This window comes from Phascolarctos cinereus, unplaced genomic scaffold (assembly GCF_003287225.1).
Source record: "Phascolarctos cinereus isolate Bilbo 61053 unplaced genomic scaffold, phaCin_HiC Scaffold_5;HRSCAF=322, whole genome shotgun sequence".
Classification (NCBI taxonomy): Eukaryota; Metazoa; Chordata; class Mammalia; order Diprotodontia; family Phascolarctidae; genus Phascolarctos; species Phascolarctos cinereus.
This window is the reverse complement of record NW_027555958.1, coordinates 251,860,162-251,878,220: the sequence shown is the minus strand read 5'-3', so window position 1 is coordinate 251,878,220 and position 18,059 is coordinate 251,860,162. Positions and strand designations below refer to the sequence as shown.

The window sequence follows — 18,059 nt, the reverse complement described above, 5'->3', positions numbered from 1 at the left end:
CAAAAGAAGAGAGGCTGCTTAGCGTCAGGAGCAGAGGGAGCATTTGGAAGTGGCTTTGAGGGGCAAAGAACATGTTCTTTACCTACAGTGTTAGGGGCATGGGAGAAAAGGAGTCCCTAGCACTGCAGAGGATGGCCAGGGATGCTGTGTCTTTTGGAGAGAACCAGGTTTCTGAGAGTGTAAGAAAATGGAAAGAATGTGAAAGGAAGATATCTTAGATGAGGGAAAATTTGTCAGAGATTAAACATCAAGGTTTCACAGTGACAGATGGTGACTCTGAATCAGAAGGATTAAGGAAGGAGGAAGGACAGATTTGATAGCTATACGCTAGTCGGTTAACTGACCTCCTATCCTACAGGGTACTGTTCTGTCTCAGACATCAGGGAGGTGGAGAGTTGAGGCAGCAAGATCAGGTCTCATGATTTAATTAATCAATTCCTGGTGATAAGATCCCCAGGGTCTGACCGAATTCTCACTTTGCCTTATCCTATGATGGGCAGGCAGTGGTGGGGGTATAGATTGCATTTGACAGACTGGGTAGCTGAAGCCTTGGACCTGTGTGAGGCCCTGGCAGGAAGAGACAGGGTGTTTAGGTATTTAGAGGTTATAGAGGGCAGGGTGTTGTCTTTTTTCTCATAGGGTAAATTAGGTGGTGCCTCTCTGTAAATTTCAGCGGTGGGGAGGGCCTTCAAATCTAGTTACTAAGAGGGACCAGGGCTGGAGCCTCAGATCCAGTGATGGAGAAGGAAAAACATGCTAAGGTAGGAGTCTAAGTGTCAGTGGTGACACCCACCTTCCTGGGTACTTACCTAGTTTTGACAGAAGGGTGAGGTTTTGGTATGGTGACATGGGGCAGAATAGGGTCAGCCTTCACAAAAGGAGCTGGGGTCCCTCCTCTGCCTTTCTTCAGCAGTTAGGCGAGACAGCTTCAGTCTTGCATCCTGATTTCCAGCCTAGCGAGTGATTATCTTCTATGATTTTTCCCTTTTGATCTCTGACCTTAACTGTCGATATTCTCTCATCCCTTTACACTCTCTGGTCTTTCTCTTATGATTGCTTTCATGATTCCTGAGATCTCTACTCATTTGTTCGTGTCCCCTTCCCTTCCCTTTATTCCTTATTCTTCCCTGACCAGTTCCCTTCTCTTCTTGAATAACTTGTGTCCTTCCTTCCTGCAGACCCCTCATCTAGTGAACCTCAACGAAGATCCCCTGATGTCAGAGTGTCTGCTTTATCACATTAAAGATGGTATCACCAGGTAGCCTTTCTCCTCGTTCACCCTTTATGTGTTTGCCTATTGTTAGCTTCCAGGGTTGACCACCTTTTGGGTTGGCAGAAATGACATTTTGGTGTTCTCCTTTGTCTTCACTTCCTGAGAAAGAGGTCTACTTAAGATAACACCTGTCTTTGGAACTGAATCCCTTAAAAACCCTCAGGCACTCTACAAGTACCCTGGAAAATTGCTTACCTTGCCCATGTGTGACCTCATTTCTCTACCCTGTTTGTGAGGTTGTGACCATCGTTATCCAGGCTTGAGGAAGAAATCCAATCAATTATAAGATTGGAGGTCCCAAACCTAACTTCATATACTCCTTATATAGTTACTGAATATCCCTGAGCAAAGTGCCCTAATGGTTAGTTGCTTTGGGAGCTCCAAGGATGGGGGAGAAAGGAGGCAGGTTCTACCACCTGAGACTTATATACATAAAATTAATCCATATTCTCTCCATTACCGTTGCAGAGAAACAGGACTAGTCCCTTTCCCTTTCCACCTATGGTTCGTGATTTCTTCCTGAGAATTCTTTTTCCCTTATGGAACTGTTCTTTGCATTCATTTTAATCTGATTCACTCGAATAGAAATGTAAAAAAAGGTAGACAGAGTTTTGGGGTGGGGGTGACAAGAGGGAGTATAATAGACTTTACCTCTTAGAATGATCCTAGGTTCTAATACCAACCTAGGGACTTAATTTTTTTCTGAAAGTCCCACTTTCCTCTGGCTGGAATCCTGGGATTTTCAAAGATTCTTCCCTACCACTATAACCTACCTGCCATTTCTCCCTCTTTCCCTCCTTAGAGTAGGCCAGGTAGATGTGGACATCAAACTGACTGGGCAGTTCATCTTAGAGAAGCACTGTGTGTTTCGGAGCCTCACTCAGCCTGATGGAGAAGGTAACTGGAGCCCTGGGCTGAGCAGGGAGGCTGGACATATCATATATTGAATACCCAATGAATACAGAGCCTTTTGCCAGTGCTGTGGGGGTGAATGTTTAATGGAAAGATACAGTTCCTGGCCTTGGGTAGCCTGAGGAAGGAGACACAAGATGCATGCTTTGGAAGATACACATCAGCATATCACAATATAAAGGTCATTGCAAGTGAAGACACCCAGCAGGTAATACCGGGTCTGCTGCTACCCCGTGCATTACTTTGAGCATCTGTAAAATTGGAAGGCTGGAGTAGGTGATCTCTAAGGTACCTCCTAGCTCTGCCATCCTCTTAAGTCTGTGAATGGAAATGGTATGAGTAGCTGGAGGCAGTATTACTCAGGAGCAGTGTTGGAGGACAGCGTGGGGTTAAGAGGGTAGGGTCTGGGTGGAGAGGAGGACAGACCATCATCACTTCTCAGTCTTCTCAGCAGGCAGGAGCAGCATCAAGATCTATTTTGGGAATATGCGTTTGTTTTAGCAGGAGTTGCTTCTGTTTGTCTTTTAAGCGAAGACTTCTGGGAATTTTAGTCTGCTGGAGTAGCTGTAAGCAGTGAGGACTTTGGGGAATTGTCGACCCGATGAGCATGAGCTCCAAAGTCTTCAGAGAGGCGTGTCAGCCTCTTCTCTGTAGAAACAGAGGCTCTAGGGTTTTGTAGGCCCAGGGGTGGCTGTGGCGTCCAGACACTCAAATCAAGCAGAAGGTTATTTTGGTTCAGATGTTGTTTTGTAGATAGAACCAGTCAGATAGCTTTGGGGAAGCAATGGGTCCACATGCAGCCAGGCCAAGTTAAGTGAACAGCAGCTGAACTGGAAGAGCAGAGCAGGGACCGCAAAAGACCCATTTCCTGCCCTCAGGTTGAAGGGGGGAGGAACACATGTGGTCACTGAGGTTGAGGTTTTGGCTTTTCCTTTCTTTTTTTTTCTCTAGGATTGGTTTGGGTCACAGTTCGTTATATAAAAATTCATGCTTGGATTCAGCAGATTGATACTTCTTTTTAATGTTTTATTGGTGCTCTTCCTTTTTTTAAAAAGTCATCATCTCTTTCTAGTGATTTTTTTGCCCCCCACCCCAATAAAATTCTGCCTTGTAGTAAGTAACAGTGGAGCCAAACAAATCACTGCAGTGACCGCATTTGCAAATGTGTGTGCTTCACCCTGCCCCTCAGGTCACCTGAGGCATGGTGTTTCACAGCTAGCCTCAGGGAGTTAGTCACACTTGGTCACCCCAGCAAGTTAATGTGGTTTGTTCTAGCTCAGTTCAAGTGTCTTCGGGCAGCTGTGAGGTTGAACTTAACAAGTTCCTTGCTGAGTTTCTGTTAAATATTTGTCCAGCACAATGCTGAGATGCTCTCGCAGGAGACAGAGATACAAGTATGGCCTGGGAGCAGGATACAGGTGCATGAAAAACAGGTCAGCAATAATGCAAGGTTATGTCTAAGCAGTAAATTAAATGGTATGAGTAGGTAGTAGAGGAATTCAGAGATGAGGGAATCAAAATGGATCACAGGATTTGGAGCTGGAAAAGACTTAGTACTGTCATCCCAGTGGTGTCCAACTCAAATAGAAACAGATCTGACATAGAAAAACCACAAATTCACATTATCTGTGTTGTATTGTATTTTTCTTTATTTTGCTAAGCATTTCCCAATTACATTTTAATCTGGTGCAAGCCTCACTCTGGAGTTTTGAAGGCTGCATGAGGCCCAGGAAAGTTTGACACCTCTGGTCTAGGTAACCTCTGCATTTTACAGATGGGGAGACCTTGGGTCACAGAGATGAAGTGGTTAGTGCCAGATTCAAACCCAGGTCTTTCTGATTTCTTTAAATCTGGTGTTTTTTCCACTACACCGCATTGCAGTCCCAACACTGGGCATCTTCTAAGCCAACCCCATGCCCTGGAGGTACCTAGGACCCAGCTGGCCCTGCACAGATGTTGCTCATCTTGAAACATGGGATTAAGTGATTCCAGTTCTTTCCCCAGATTGTCAAGAGTTCTCTAAGCTTTCAGCTCAGGCCATATCTCTTGGAGGGAACCTGATCTCCAGGGTGTCCAAAGAGCTCATAATACACATCAGGAATTTCTCTTTTCCTCCCCCATAACAATAGCACTTCCTCAGGACTCAGCTTAGGCCACCTTTTTCCAGATCTTCCTCTCCCTGAACCTCCCCCCCCAAACACACACACACACGCGCGCGTGTGCACACACTCTCTCTTGCTCTCTCTTCCCCTCTCTCTCCCTCCTCCCCTCCCTCTTCCCCCCCCCCATCTTTCTCTTTCTCTCTGTCCAGATTCCTGCCCCTACTTTAGAAGTTACACTTTCTGCACTTATTCCTTATCAACAGTCCCTGGGCTCAACCCCTATTATATACCCAGAACTCTGAGGGCTTTGTCTACTAGGCCACCTTAGACTAACTCAGGAAGACCAAAGAGAATGGGAAGAAAGCATTTTAAGAGGGAGTGGGGAGAATCCTGAGCAAACTGCACCGGAGAAGAGCTGAGCATGACGTCTGTGGGAAACAAGGGAGAAGCTGGACCTAACTGGAGCAAAGAGGTCATGAGGAAGAGTAGGGGGAGATAACTAGTGGGAGCTACATGATGTGAGAGCAGGCCGAAGGCTTTGGACTTTGTTCTAAGGAGAATTGGGATCCAGTGAAGGTTATCGATCAGGGAAATTATCTGATGGAAGTTGTAGATGATGAAGATTAGTCAGGCAGTTCTTTGGAGGATGAATTATGGTAGGGAGAAAGCTAGAAGCCTCTTGTCATCTAGTTAGGACTGTGTCGATGATGGCAGTGGGAATGGGGAGGAAGGAATGAGAAGATTGGAGGTCAAAGTGACTGACTAGAGTTGTCTCCTGGGACTTCTAGGCTTTTCAGGCAGTGATAGTGGTGGTGGGTGAGGAGGTCCACAGCAAAGGCAACTGAATTAGGACTAACCACTCCTTTACTCTTCCCTCCTTGTGCTGCCACCAGCGGGGCCAATCCATCCCCCACAGGTAGGGGGAGGGGCATTGTGAGCTTGAGAGAGAGAGAAGAGCGTGTGTGTGTGTGTGTGTGTGTGTGTGTGTGTGTGTGTGTGTGTGTGTGTGTGTTGGTGTTGGTGTGAGCGAGCATGCTTGAATGTTTGCACAAGTGGTTTGGGGGTTCTAGGGGAGCTGGGAGGAGGGTGGGACTATGAGCAAGGCAGTTACAACTTACAAGCCCATAGCCACCCCCTTACCCCTCAAGCTATCCCCAGTATTTAACTGTCCTTTTTCTTCCCAGTTGTGGTGACTCTGGAGCCCTGTGAGGGAGCTGAGACATATGTAAATGGGAACCCTGTGACCCAGCCACTGGTGCTAAGATCAGGTAGAAGGGTCTCAAAGGTGGGGCTTCTGGTGTTGGGTGGGTCTGAGGTATGTAGGATTGAGACTGAGGTCAGAGGCATGGAAATAAAATCACAGAATCTGAGACTTAGAAAAGTCTTTGAGAACTTTTAGTGAGAAGGAACCCATAACTCCTGAGGCAATGCATTTCACCTTGGGGCAGTTATGGTCACTTGTTTTTATGCCACTCTGCAACTTCCACTCATGGCTCCTAGTTCTTCTTCCTGGGATCCAGCTTCCATGTGATATTTAAATTACTTGAAAACAGTTGTTATGGCCCTTTTAAGTTTTTTCTTTCTCTTCAGCCAATCCTTGTGTAATGTGGGTATGTCCTTTTGGGAGCGGCACCCCATCTTCGGGCTCTTTCCTTCCCCTATTCGACATTCATGTCGTCAGGTCGGGATTCTACAAGGTGGGCAGCCATGATGCTAGAGTTTGCTTTCAGGATATGTCTACTGCTCACAGCTGTAGCTCCCAAACCCCCCACAAGTGTGCTTCCCATTTAGACAAATCAGCCATGACGTTGTTCACTCTAGCAAGGAGACTCATTGGAGAAATCCGTGTGTCCTGGACAATTTGCAACTCTAGACTGTGGGCCTTGAAGTCGTTGGTCTCCTTAGGGAACAGTCTGTACCATGTATGGCCTGCATCTAGTTATTCCACTTGGATTGCTCCTGGACCCCATTAAATTTGGCTCTAAGGCAATATTGAGATCTTTGAGCAAAAGCTAAAAAGCTCCCTGTCTGCTGGCTTCTCTGCTTCTACAAACATGCCCATGTCTCCACCATCCTCATAAAACTCTGACCTGGTCTTCCATCCCTACTAATTATCAGCCTGTATCTCTTCTGCCCTTTGTGGCTAAACTTCTTGAAAAAGTTGTCCATAATTGGTACTTCTCTGTCTTTTCTTAACTCCCTACAACTTGGCTTCCAACCATATCCTTTAACTGAAACTGCACGCTCCAAAATTACCAGTGATCTGTTAATTGCCAAAACCAGTGGTCTTTTCTCAATCTTCATCCTTCTTGACCTTTCTTCACCTTTGACTATCAATCACCTTCTTTTCCTTGATATTCTCTTATCTCTCTAGGTTTTTGGGACATCTCTTTCTCCTGGTTCTCCTTCTATGTATTTAATTGCTCCTTCCCATTCTTCTTTGCTGAGTCTTCATCCAAATCACACTTGATAACCATAGGTGCCCCACAGGGTTCTGTCCTGAGCCTTCTCTTCTCCCTTTATACTATTTCACTTGGTGATCAGCTCTCATCAGCTCAATTATCATCTCCATGCTGATGATTCTCAAATCTGCTTATCCAGTCCTAATCTCTTTGCTGACCTCCAGTCTCACATCTTCAGTTGCCCTTCAGACATCTCAAAGTGGATGTCCCGTAAGACATCTTAAACTCAGCATGTCTAGAACAAAACACATTATCTTTCCCCCTCAATCCTCCCCCTTCTTTATTTCATCATTACTGTTGAGGGCACCACCATCCTTCCAGTCCTCCAGCCTCACAACATGTCACACAGTACTCCTCACTGTCTCTCGCCTCCCCACCAATTTGTTGATTTCGCCTTTGCGACATCTCTTGTAGTTAGCCCCTTTCTCTCTGATGTTGCCACCTCCCTGATACAGGCTCTTATCACCTCATACGTGGACTGTTATAATAGTCTACTGGTAGTTTTGCCTGCCTCGCCCCTCCATCCTCATTCAGCCACCAAAGGGATTTCTTAAAAGTGCTGGTCCAACCGTGTTAAGCTCATACTCAATAAATTCCAGCAGCTGTTTGTCATCTCAGAAATCAAATACATAATCCCCTGTTTGACCTTAAAAACTTTTCATAGCCTAGCTGTTCTCTGTTCCTCCCTCCCACATCTTTCCAGGCTTCATACATTTTACTTGCTGCCTTATATTCTTTGATCCAGTGACATTGGCTTCCTGGCCCTTCCATGAACAAGAAACTCCTCTCAGCTCTGGGCATTTTCCCTAGCTGTTCCCTGTGCCTGCAGTGCTGTCCCTCTTCATCTCTGCATCTTGGCTTCCTTTAAGTTCCAACTAAAAATCTTTCTACAGGAAGCCTTTCCCAGTCCCTCTTAATTCTAGTGCCTTCCCTCTGTTAATTATTTCCTATTTATCTGATATATAGCTTATTCATACATATTTGTTTACATATTCACCCCCATTAGATTGTGAGCTCCTTGAAGACAGAAACTGTCATTTGCCTTTCTTAGTATCCCCAGTACTTAAAAATTTAAAACACAATGCCTGGCACTTAGTAGGTGGTTAATAAATGTTTATTAACTGATTATTTTCTTCCTCCTGCTTATCTTATCCACAGTGTTAGATAGCATGAGAAACATTATATGCTTTGCCAAAAATACACAAGGGAGTAGTCAAAGGAAAGGATCTTAAGATAGGCTGGCAGGCTTCTGGGGACAAATAGAGGGATGGAGGAGCAAGGATCAGGCAGTCAAGTTTAAATCACCCTCACTCTTCCTGTACTAAGGGAATAGGAAAATGGAGACAGATTCTATTAACTTTCTCTTTCTTCCCTGTTAGTTGGTCCCTAGAAAAGATAGTTATAGCAGGATCAGGCTGTGGTGAGGTTCCTCATAACCAGGTAAAATAGAGTGCAGGAAAGGATGACTGGGATTTTTTTTTTTTTTTGCCACATAGAAGCTCTTGTCTAACTTGGGATGGAAGGGAGAGCGGATGGTATGGCCCCTTGGTATCTCTTGGGAAAATTCTAGCACCCTCTTTGGATGCAGGTAGAGCTCTGTTGTGGGTAGAGATGTATGGTGGGTAGGGAAATGTTTGATGAAAGATTATTTACCTTCTCTTCTTCCCTTCCCCCATCTTCAGGGAACCGAATCGTCCTGGGCAAGAACCATGTCTTCCGCTTCAACCACCCTGAGCAGGCTCGACTAGAACGAGAGCGAGGGGTCCCTGCGCCCCCAGGGCCACCCGCTGAGCCTGTGGATTGGAACTTTGCCCAAAAAGAGCTCCTAGAGCACCAAGGCATCGACATCAAGTTGGAGATGGAGAAGAGGTGCCTTGTGGGGTGGGGGGGGTAGACAAGGGAGGAGTGCACCTAGGTCTCTGCTCCCTTCCTGCTCTGCTCTGCTCTGCTACCATTCCTTTATTAGGGCATTCAGACATCCGACTCTTTTTTCAACCCCTAATATTCCTCTCCCATGTGCTGCAGTCTGTGCTACCCCTCCTCCCTACCCAGCCTCCTTAACCCCATAGAAAAAAAAGTGGTCCTGAGCTTTGTCTTTCTCTCCTCTGCTTCAGGCTACAGGATCTAGAGAATCAGTACCGGAAGGAAAAAGAAGAGGCTGATCTTCTGTTAGAGCAGCATCGATTGGTGAGTGGGACAGGGGAGGTCAAAGACTAAGGCTGGAGGAGTGGGGAGGTCAGCAGAGAAGGAGGGCCCTAGAGTCAGGGACAAGGCTTATCTCAAGACTATAGGGTTGTTTTTGTTTGTTTGTTTTGTTTTGTTTTTGGCCAGGCAATGAGGTTAAGTGACTTGCCCAGGGTCATGCAGCTAGTAAGGGTTATGTGTCTGAGGTCAGATTTGAACTGAGGTCCTCCTGACTCTAGGGCCGGTGCTCTATCCACTGTGCTACTGCCCCATAGTGATAGAGTTCTAAATGACAGTAGGATTAGACAGAATATGGTTTCTTTGGAAGTAGGCAAAGGGATTGGCACTGCAGTAGAAATAGTGGGGATGAGAAGTTGGGATTAGGGTGATGATAAAGTTTCAGGGATCTAATAGGAGTAAATAAAGCTAATGGTGGGATGAAGAAAAAGTTTTAGGATTTTGTGGGTTTTTTTCTTTGTTTTTGCTTTTTTTTGGTGAGACAGTCAGGGTTAAGTGACTTGTGTGTGTGACAGGATCACGTAGCTAGAAAGTGTCAAGTGTCTGAGGCCAGACTTGAACTCAGGTCCTCGTGACTCTAAGGCCAGAGCTCTATCCACTGTGCCACCTCGCTGCCCCGTGAGGAAGATTACAGTAGAAAAAAATGGGTTTGTTAGAAAATGTTTGTTAAAGGTAGAAGAGACCTCTGCGATCTTGTCCTAGCCCCTCATTTTACAGATGAGGAAATGGAGGACCAGAAAAGGGAAATGATTTGTCTAAAGTCATACACTTGATTAGTGGCAGAGTCAGGAAGACTCTTCTTATATCTTCTCACTTCCTATCTAGTTCTTTCCACTGTACCCTGATTAACTGAACAATCACTGTGTGCTTGCTACCATCCTTGTCTTAGCTTTCTGATGACATACTGGGACCAGTAGCCCCAGGGCGTATTGTAAACCCTAACTCTCCAGACCTTTCTGTGACCCCAGTATGCAGACTCAGACAGCGGGGATGACTCAGACAAGCGCTCTTGTGAGGAGAGCTGGCGGCTGATATCGTCACTGCGGGAGCAACTTCCACCCACCACAGTGCAGTCCATCGTTAAGCGCTGTGGCCTTCCGAGCAGCGGTAAGCGCAGGGCCCCACGACGAGTCTACCAGATTCCCCAGCGGCGGCGGCTGCAGGGCAAGGACCCCCGCTGGGCCACAATGGCAGACCTGAAGATGCAGGCAGTGAAGGAAATCTGTTACGAGGTGGCACTAGCTGACTTCCGACATGGGAGGGCAGAGATCGAGGCCTTGGCTGCCCTCAAGATGAAGGAGCTGTGCCGTACCTACGGCAAGCCTGAAGGACCTGGGGATGCCTGGCGGGCTGTGGCAAGAGATGTCTGGGATACAGTAGGGGAAGAAGAGGGAAGTGGAGGAGGAGGGTCTACTGAGGATGGGGCCCGAGGGGCTGAGGTGGAGGATCTGCGAGCACACATCGACAAGCTGACTGGAATCCTACAAGAGGTGAAGCTGCAGAACACCACCAAGGACCGGGAGCTTCGGGCACTGAGGGATCGAATGCTGAGGATGGAAAGAGTCATCCCCCTCACGCAGGTGAGTCTGGACCCTGGCAGGCAGCCCTTAGGTGTCCGTGTGCTCCCCCGAGGAACCTTTGTTCTTAAAGCTTCTCTTTCTCCTGGTCATCCCTACCTAATCATCCATTCCATCACTGGATTCTTTCTGTCTTCGGTACTTGGCCCTTAATTCTTTTTTTTTTTTTGGCCCTTAATTCTTGTTCCTTACATTTTTCTTTGTAAGGCCCCTCATGTAGTCTGTACTGTTAGACACCTTCAATACAGTTCACAAAGTGCTGTCCTCATGATATTATGGTAGGATGGAAAGAACACAGGAGTTAGAGACCTGGGTTCAAATGCTGGGACTGCTGCTTACTTACTCACTTTGTGACATTGGCCAAGTCACTTAATCATCCTAAGATTCAGTTTCTTTTGCAAAAGGTGGGGGCGTTGGACTAGTGATCTCTTCCAGCTTTAAATTCTAGGACTGGAATGATAACTCTTTAAAGTTATAGGTAAGGGGCAGCTAGGTGGTGCAGTGGATAGAGCACTGGCCCTGAAGTCAGGAGTACCTGAGTTCAAATCCGGCCTCAGACCAAACACTTGACACTTACTAGCTGTGTGACCCTGGGCAAGTCACTTAACCCCAATTGCTTAAAAATTAAAAAAAAAAGTTCGTAAAGTGATAGGTAGCTTTGGTGTTTTGTATAGTTACTGTCTTACATCTGAGGAAATGAAGCCTCAGCGGTTAAGTGTCTTACTTCAGTGCTTGTTGACACTGAATGAATGCTGAATGAATAGGCCATTCTCTCCTGGGCTTTCTTCTTCTTCTTCTTCTCTATCTTCCAAGACCCAATTATCTGCATTTCCCACCCATCTTACCCTTTAACTTTTCTCTCCCAACTTTTCACAGGATAATGAGGATGACGAGGATGTTGAGGTGACCTGGACAGCCTCAGAAGGGATAGAAGGTCCAGAAGAGGCAACTTCTGGGGCTGTTACCCCCACTGTCCAGCCCCCATCCCCTCCTCCTTCAAGCTGGGAGCGGGTATCTAGGTTGATGGAAGAGGACCCCGCTTTCCGACGTGGCCGTCTTAGGTGGCTCAAGCAGGAGCAGCAGCGCCTGCAGGGGCTACAGGGTCTTGCTGGAGGCCGAGGTGGGGGGCTTCGCAGGCCTCCTGCCCGATTTGTACCACCCCATGATTGCAAGTTGCGATTTCCCTTCAAGAGCAACCCCCAGCACCGGGAATCATGGCCTGGAGTTGGGGAAGGTGGGGAGGCTTTGGCTGTACCCCAACCCTCTGAGGAGGGTACTCTTGTATCAGCCCCCACTTCTAGAAGGCAACCCAGTCCTCGCCGGCCCCACAGGCCCCGGAGGAACTCCCTGGATGGAGGGGGCCGCCCCCGGGGTGGGGGTCCCAACCAATCTGAATCCCAGCAGTTTCAACCCAAGAAGCACAATTATTATCCCCAGCAGCTTCAGCCTTACCCAGCTCAGCGGCCCTCTGGTCCCCGATATCCTCCCTATACCACACCTCCTCGAATGAGACGACAGCGCTCAGCCCCTGACCTCAAGGATAAAGGGGCAGCTGTGTGAGGGGACCCTTGCTGAGAGGAGAGACGTGGGCTGCTGTTCCCCCACTTGTAGGATTATTGGCATAGGCAGGGACAGAGATGAGAGGGGCAGAGTAGGTGATGGGGGACTTGAGCAGGTTGATCTAGGAGTTGGAGGAAATAGTAGGAGGCACAGTGTAGTGTTGCCAGGAGTAAACCAAAGGGAAGGGAAGGAAAGGGGGGGATAGGCTGCCTTGAGGCCATGCCTCCCAGAGGGGGCACCTCCCCCCTGATGCTGCTAAGAGTGGGGTGCTGTGTAGCCAGTTTTGTGTGTGTTTTTTTTTGTTTTTGTTTTCAAGTGGAGCAGTTATGATGACACTAAGAGGGCATTATGAAATTCCCTCCCCAAACCAGTGTCTGTGGTGGGTTTCCGTGTTAAGGGGATGGGGCTGTCCTAAGATTTCCCTTCCCCCTCCAGGCCTTCCACTATATCTTCAGGGGCATGCCAGGTTTGGTTGGGGTCCCACAGCATGGTGGGACCCTTCATTAAAAGGAAGCAAACAGGGAGGTCTGTGGCTCATTATTACTGGTGTGATGGTGTACATGGGGGGCACAAGGCAGAGATGGGTAACAAAGATTGAGGGAGAGATTAGAATAGAAGATTAGGAGAATCAGCAAGGCTCTGTGCAAGTTTGTCTTGGGTGTGTGAGTGTATCGTTTGGCCTCCATGCCCAGGCTGAACACACCCTGTGTTGCTTTGCTTTTTTGGGGGGGTTGGGGTGGTGGACAGGGGAATGCCATTTTAGTGAGGGAGACCTGCTCCCTGCCCATTTGTTCTTGGGAAATTGCAAGACATCTATGGAGGAAATACTTTTGATTTACTCCTCACTCTGATACTGCTTTGGTCATGTCTTTCCTTTCTTTATACAGAGGGTAGCCCAGGGATTCTCAAAATTATGTTACTCACAGCATAGTGTTTGCCATTGGGAGTCATAACACACTAAACATTTAAATTGAAAACAAAGAAGGTTCCCAGGCGGCAAGGCCTTGGGATTCTTCCACTTCTCCTTCTCCTCCCCAAATACTTCACTTTCTTCACCTCCTTAGGACTTACAGAAGAGGAAGAGGTGATTTGTTCCTCTTTGGATAGAACTATTATTGTGAGCTTCCTGATTCTAAGCCAAGAATAGTCAGTACCCTACAGTGGGGATGGGGACAGGGGATTTCATAGCACATTTAGCAGAAACTCAGTCCGCACAAATACTACTGCACACCTTTTGAGAACTACTTCTGTGTTATCACAGAGCTTAGGTTTGATAAAGCACTTTACAGTTATACTACCCAAACATCCTGCCTTACCAAAGTCTTATCAAGTGTCACTATCACCCCTTTTCTCATTACGCTGAAGAAAGAAGAGCAGTTGAATGGAGAAGTAAGGGGATTTAAGAAATGCCTTACTGGGCTCAATCAGCATCTTGGCCAGTCCAATATTTTGTATCTGACATGCTACTTGTGGGAAAGCAGTTCTCCACAAAAAAGGAATGTCACCCTAGCATCTATATTTAATCAAGCAATATCCCGCAGTGGATCTATTATCTGTGCACTTGTATTAACCTTTCTTGATTGTATTTACATTTTCAGCCTTTGCCGTCATTAAGGGAGTGAGTGCCCTAGGTTTTGCACCTGCCTGTGCCATAACTAGACCAGGGAAACTTAAGTTTTATCCCCAAGTGCTAAGTTTAGAAGGAGTTGATAGTACTTGTCCTTCAACAACATAGAAACTGAAGCTTAGTACTACCTGACAGTAGTCTAGGATGATTTTCTCCAATTGTTCCCTCTCTCCTTTAGCCCCACCCCAAGCAGCTCAACTGAGATTTTACCATGTGTAGTTTCCCTGGTGTACTTTGTGGTAATTTTCTCAGGTGCAAACATTTCAAGTTATTACTCTGTTGCTTTTGTTTGCTTCTAAACTCTTTTCAGACTTCCAGGAGTTGAAAAATCTGCTTGCTTTAGGAGTTAGTGGTTTGATGAGCAAACCCATTTCTATCCTGGTCACACCTTTTACAGTCTTGGAGATTGTCTTTTTATGTCTTCAACTTTGCAGTGAGAGCCTGCTTTTTTCAGTCTTTCCTCATGGAAAACTTTGCAACTCTGGTACTTAAGCTGTCCCTTAGACCTTTTCCAACTTCACACTGTTTTGAATGATGACAGGGCTTACACACAGTCTTCTAAGTGCAGATAAATAATTTGTACCAGAGTAGGAAGCTTTCTATTTTGCTGTTGACATCCTTACTTGAAGATGACCAAGTTCTTGTTTAGCAGCCAATTGCAGAGATACTTCTGGCTAGTGTTTCAGAGTGAAATACCCTCCCAGATCTAGGTTGAAACTGATAGGCCATTAACCCATGCACTGGGATTGAATTCACTGGCGCAATTACTCTGTACCTAATATTTTACGAGAATACAGAGGATAAGGAAAACCATTCTTGCCCGTGAGGAGCGTGTACTCCAATTAGGGACACTAACTGCACATGCAACCAAGAATATTCATGTCTGTCGTGTAAGGTTTACGAAGATTCTCCTAACGGTATTGTTCTTGTGAAGTAAGTGGAACAAGCATCCTTAATTTCTTTTTATAGATGGGGAAACTGGCTCAGAAAGGGTGTGTTTTTACTATTCAGTTACCATTTGAACAGAGTTACTATAATTCAGTGTAGTATATGCATGAGAGCAAGTTGTGGGGGACACACTAAAGAACACCCAGAACTCAACAAGAAAGCATTCGCCTGTGGTAAGGTTATGAAGTCAGCCGTTGTCATTTCTGCATTGGGCTACCCACACACTTTAAAGTAAACTTGTATTGATGATTGATTTTAAAACTAAAATAGCCTTTTCTAAACATTTGCCCTCTCCAACCCACTGTTGAAAGGAAAGTTAAAATCAACCATTGTGATCACCATGTATATGATCTGTACCCATATTCTTCCACCCTTCTACCAAGAGGGGAAGGTACCAATACACTCTTTTAAGATGTAGTCAATATTTTTGTGTAATCATCACTTGAGAAGTCCTGGAAGTTCCGACATAGGAAGTAGGTAGAATAGAATTTGAGAGACATTCCTGCCTTGGGAATAAAATTATTGCAATGTGCTCAAGGACAAAGGAAAGGGAAGGAGATCTAGACATGGGTGTATAGGTCTGGAACTCTGTGCATTTACCCTTGAAATTTAGGAGTTTCTCATCCTAGGGGAAATTAAGGTGCCCAGGAGCTAGGGCTACTGATAACCTTGTGGTCAGGGCAGCCACAAACTTTGGAATTGGTCCTGCTAGACTGTTGCGGCCACAAACTTCCTCAGCTTGAAACTACTGGTTAGGACTCAGGAGAAAGCTCAGAGCAGAGCCAGCTCTCCCCAGATTTACAGCATTCAGAGACCCAAACAGCAGGGATCAGTGTAGCAGAGGCAAGTCTGGAGTGGGGGAAGTGGAGGGGAGGGGGGGAAGACCACTGACACCATGCTTCCCATGAAGATTCCCTTCCTAATCCTTTCTGTGATCTGCAGTAGCGAGTGGTTCAGGTTTATTTTCCTAGCACCCTGTAAAGATCTGGGATGATAAGCAGATGTTTTTGGAGACTGTGGGTGGAGGAGGGTGCTATGTAGTAGTGTTTAATATTTTCCTTTCATTTTAATTATGTCCAATAAACTGTTGCCAAAGTACATTGAATTTGTACTTGTGTATATCATCACATGATCATAGATTTTGAGTTGAAAAAGACCTTAGACGTCATTGAATCCCACCCCCTCATTTTATAGACAAACAGAAAAGGGTTAAGTAACTTGATCAGGGTCACACAGGTAGGGTCTTGAGACAGTATTTGAGTTCAGATCTTCCTGACTCCAATCTTAATTCTATCTTAATACATCATGCTACCCTACCCCTCCAGCAGGGAAAAGAGATCTTTGGATAGAGAGAGAAGATTCCTTGTAGGGAGTTGGGGGCTATAACCATAAGCATCTTGATAAATACTTCATCCCATTCCCTAGTTTAAGTTGCAAACCTGGTCAGCTTGCAGCAGTGGGGTAATCAGTTTCTGGTAGTGAGGGGGGATACTGTAGCTTTTTGGGATGTATGCCAGAGTTGAATGATGGTGACTACTGGACTAGTGCCTCAAGACTTCTAGCAGTTGGTTAACTCTGATATTGTATCCCTTGCTGAATGATTAGCATAATGACACTATATATAAATTTAAGAAAGGCTGAATTGGACTGTTTGTACATGGAGCATTTATTAAACACTTAAGCCAAGCACTGTGCTAATGTCATTACTGCGCGCAGTAATGTGACCCTAAGTGTCACAAAGGGCACGTGCAGACCATAAGTATCATAAAAACATTTGCTCCACCCCAAAAAAAAGATAGTTCTCAGCTGACATGTTTTCCCACATATCCTTAACTTTAAAGGCTTACAATGGGCTTTACATGTTGTCTTACTTGCTCCTCACAGTTTCATGGAGGTAAATACTACATTATTATTGCTGTTTCACAGATGAAGGAACTTATCTCTCAGGCTTGCCCAGGTTGTGCAATTAGGAGTTGTTCAAGGCAGGGTTAAAACCTAGGTTTTTCCAGCCCTCTTTCCAGATTGACTCATCTCTCTCTCTCTCTCTCTCTCTCTCTCTCTCTCTCTCTCTCTCTCTCTCTCTCTCTCTCTCTCTCTCTCTCTCTCTCTCTCTCTCTCCCTCCCTCCCTCCCCCCATCTCCTCTTTATGACAAAACCTTTGGTGGAAACTTTTGAAAGTCTAAATAATTTCCATTAGTTCATTTGTGTAAATTATGTCCATTGAATCCACACATTTATCCCTATTGAGTGACTTTAATACATTAGCCAAGCACTCATAGAAATCATGCTGCTATCCCTAGACAGTAATAGCAACTCATTTTTGTGCCTTTAGGGTAGAAGGAGCAGTGTACCTTTGTGACTAGAATGTTGTCCACAAGACCTAAGTTCAAATCCTGCCTCTGACATTTTGCTACATGAACCTGGGCAACTCACTTTAATTGCTGTGTTCTTTAGCCAACTTCTGTCTTCTAAGCTATAAAGTTTTTCAGTTAGAGGAGGCTGCCTACACTATATTTTACTCACAACTCAATGAAGGAGGTATTGCAAATTATTTTTTATTTAATAAATTTGTATTACCTTTTGCATCACCTATGTTTCCTTCATCCAGAGAGCAACCATTAAAAAAAGGGGGAAAAAACAAGACAAATACAAGCCAGCAAACTCACCAATACATCAAAAAGGCTGACACACTCTCATGCCTGGAAAGAGAGAGGATGGTGCCTTCTCATAGCTTTTTTTCAGGTCAAATTTGGTTCTTATAGCTTTACAACATTCAATTTCTATTGTTGCTGTTCTTTCTGTTTACTGTTGTAGCCATTGTGTGTACTGTTTCCCTGGTTCTGTTTATTTCACTTTGAAACAGTTCACATAAATCTTCCTATTTTTCTTTGGGTTCAGCTACAAAGCAGGTGTCAGAGTCCTGAGGTGAATCAGGAGAATAGATGGCAAGGCTCATTGGAAAGTGGAAAGACTGGTGGAAAGTCCTGATGCTCCTCTGTCTTACTGATAGGATTGTAATTGGTGATCCACACAGTGTGAGTGGCTGGAGGACTCCTGTCCTGCAGCTGGAGAACTGGAGGATCTGAAGTAGACCCATTTGGAATGGGAAGTTGGCCCATAGGTGGAAACAGAGCTGGCACTGTGTGGTGGTAAGCTTCTACCTGGAAGTGGAAAAAGGTAGAGTATAATCAGGAAGATTAAGAGGAAGGGGAGATCTCAGCAGAATGGAAGGGAGGCTGATAAGTGAGGGCACTCAGGTTGCCTGCTGTGCTGGGCTCTTGGGTACTTGTCTCCTCATCTCATTAGGAGTGTGGGGAAAATGTGCTGGCAACATTGTGTGATAGTATAGAAGATGAATGCCGGAATCTGGATTGGCTCCGTTTCTTTTCCTTCTCT

At 45.7% G+C, this 18,059-nt stretch overlaps 1 protein-coding gene across 3 annotated transcripts in view; it reads left to right on the top strand.

The window, feature by feature from the left end:
- Positions 1 to 15,761, top strand: part of KIF1C (kinesin family member 1C) — a 33,967-nt gene extending 18,206 nt beyond the window's left edge. For all 3 annotated transcript variants that reach the window (XM_020966488.2, XM_020966489.2, XM_020966490.2), the window contains 7 exons: positions 1,179 to 1,258; positions 2,076 to 2,170; positions 5,472 to 5,555; positions 8,432 to 8,618; positions 8,864 to 8,936; positions 9,920 to 10,531; positions 11,405 to 15,761. In XM_020966488.2, the coding sequence (XP_020822147.1) occupies positions 1,179 to 1,258; positions 2,076 to 2,170; positions 5,472 to 5,555; positions 8,432 to 8,618; positions 8,864 to 8,936; positions 9,920 to 10,531; positions 11,405 to 12,088 (1,815 nt within the window). In that variant the 3' untranslated portion in view covers positions 12,089 to 15,761. The remainder of the gene's footprint in view (positions 1 to 1,178; positions 1,259 to 2,075; positions 2,171 to 5,471; positions 5,556 to 8,431; positions 8,619 to 8,863; positions 8,937 to 9,919; positions 10,532 to 11,404) is intronic.
- Positions 15,762 to 18,059: the final 2,298 nt, after the last annotated feature.